The 2,003-nt window shown below is 33.1% G+C and overlaps 2 protein-coding genes across 2 annotated transcripts; both read left to right on the top strand.

The window, feature by feature from the left end:
- Positions 1-386: 386 nt before the first annotated feature.
- LOC139426180 (uncharacterized protein F54H12.2-like) lies at positions 387-956 on the top strand. The gene has a single exon (XM_071183974.1). It carries the CDS (start codon positions 387-389, stop codon positions 954-956), a length of 570 nt encoding a protein of 189 aa, XP_071040075.1.
- A 21-nt stretch (positions 957-977) lies between these two features.
- On the top strand, positions 978-1,439 carry LOC139426179 (uncharacterized protein F54H12.2-like). Its single transcript, XM_071183973.1, has one exon. It carries the CDS (start codon positions 978-980, stop codon positions 1,437-1,439), a length of 462 nt encoding a protein of 153 aa, XP_071040074.1.
- The last annotated feature ends 564 nt before the right edge of the window (positions 1,440-2,003 follow it).

The raw sequence follows: 2,003 nt of genomic DNA, 5'->3' as shown, positions 1-2,003 counted from the left end.
CGTCAAAACAAGAACTAAAGAAAGTGGAAAATATCTTGCCCAAAAAGCTATTGATAAAGTGCAGTCAATGGTCGGGAAAGGAAACTATAGAAGAAAGCGTAAGAAGCAAAAACGATTCATTTCATCCAAAGCACGCAAAGTGAGTGGACGAGATATTTTTGATCCATAAAATGGTATTTTTGTTGAAAGATTCTCCTGAATGCGTAAAATCGGAATTGAAACTTTTTACTTTACCTGAAACTCAAACAGCTATTCAAGATGATCAATGGATACAATTTCATCCTCTTTCTAACATTTTTGATAATGCTCCCGTAGAGTTTCACGTCTCTGGAAGTGTGGAAGATTATATAGATCTCAGTCAAACATAATTGTATGTGAAAACGAAAATGGTAAAAACAAACAATACAGCTATCACTAAAGATGATGTTCTAGGACCTGTGAATTTATTTCTACATTCATTATTTTCTCAAGTAGATGTATCTTTAAACGATCGTACAGTTTCCAATTCAAGTAATACCTATCCCTATAAGGCCTGTATTGAAACTCTCCTAAACTATGGATATGATAGCAAAACATCTCAATTAACTGCTGAATTATTTAATAAAGATTCTGAGGATGGTTTAAACAAAAGAACTGCTTTTTTCAAAGAAAGCGCAACAGTGGATATGATTGGCTGCATTCATTCAGATTTATTTCATCAAGATCGTCATTTACTCAATTTAGTGGGTTTGAAAATAAAACTAATAAGAAACAAGCCAGAATTTTGTGTACAAGGATCTGAAGGATTTAAAGTAGTATTGGATCATGTCTCTTTATTCATTCGAAAAGTTCGTGTGAACCCCGGAGTGCTTCTTGGTCATGCTAAAGCACTCGAGGAAACAAGTGCAAAATACCCCATTAATCGAGTCCTATGCAAAGTGTATTCGATTCCTAAAGGGAGCATGTGTTTTATTTAAGATAATATATTTTCGGCTCAAATGCCTAAAAAAGTTATTATTGGCTGTGTAGATAATGAAGCTTTTCATGGAACATTGACAAAATCTCCTTTTGATTTTAAACATTTTGATTTAAATTTTATTGGAGTGTATGTAGATGGACAACCCGTCCCCCATAATCCGTTGGAACTCAACTTTTCACAAAATCAATACATTCGTGCCTATCAAACTTTATTTGATGGAACGGAACGAATGGGTCAAGATAGAGGAATGATTATTTCCAGAGAAGACTACAAGAACGGAAATACATTATTTGGATTTAATATCTCCCCAGATCTATGTTCAGGAGAACATTTAAATCTGATTAAGCATAGCAATTTGAGATTAGAACTGAAATTTGCCAAATCACTGGAAAAAACAGTATGCGTTATCGTTTTTGCCGAATTTGAAAATTTGATTGAAATTAACAAGCCAAGAAATATTTTATTCGACTTCGTAAATTGAAGAATGGATGGATTGCAACTATTCTACATTTTATCGCAAGATAAGATAACAACGCCTTACTTTCAAGGCGTATATTCAAGAGATACGCTTCCGAATCTCCAAAAAAACACATGTGCTATCACGAATTCAGATGACTCATCACAAGCTGGGACTCACTGGCTAGCCTTATTTGTGAATGATCAAAGACGGTTAGAGTTTTATGACTCATATGGGAAACCTCCCGGATTTTACAACGTGAATACCGCTTCCTACACGGACGTACTATGGAATTCCAAAGTGTTTCAATCACCTACATCCAATGTATGTGGACAATATTGTATTTACTTTTTACTCAAACGCTGTCAAGGCTATTCTATGTATCATATTTCAAATCAATTATATGTAAATGATTTTCAGATGTATCAATTTGTAAAGAAAAAATATGGTGTAAGATTTGTGTTTAGAAAATAAAAAAGGAATGAAACTAAATCTAGTGTCTCTCATGTCATTATTATAAAATTTTACATTTAAATATTGTTATGTAGGCAATAGTGTAACATTTTTAATTCTTTTCGCATTAGTAAA

This window comes from Parasteatoda tepidariorum, chromosome 8, assembly GCF_043381705.1.
Source record: "Parasteatoda tepidariorum isolate YZ-2023 chromosome 8, CAS_Ptep_4.0, whole genome shotgun sequence".
In the NCBI taxonomy this organism is placed as follows: domain Eukaryota; kingdom Metazoa; phylum Arthropoda; class Arachnida; order Araneae; family Theridiidae; genus Parasteatoda; species Parasteatoda tepidariorum.
The sequence above is the reverse complement of the archived record's forward strand: the minus strand, read 5'-3'. Positions and strand labels throughout refer to the sequence as shown.

Bases quoted from the DNA above. Each gene is read 5' to 3' on its own strand.
- LOC139426180 (XM_071183974.1), top strand. From the start codon at position 387: ATGGTAAAAACAAACAATACAGCTATCACTAAAGATGATGTTCTAGGA.
- LOC139426179 (XM_071183973.1), top strand. From the start codon at position 978: ATGCCTAAAAAAGTTATTATTGGCTGTGTAGATAATGAAGCTTTTCAT.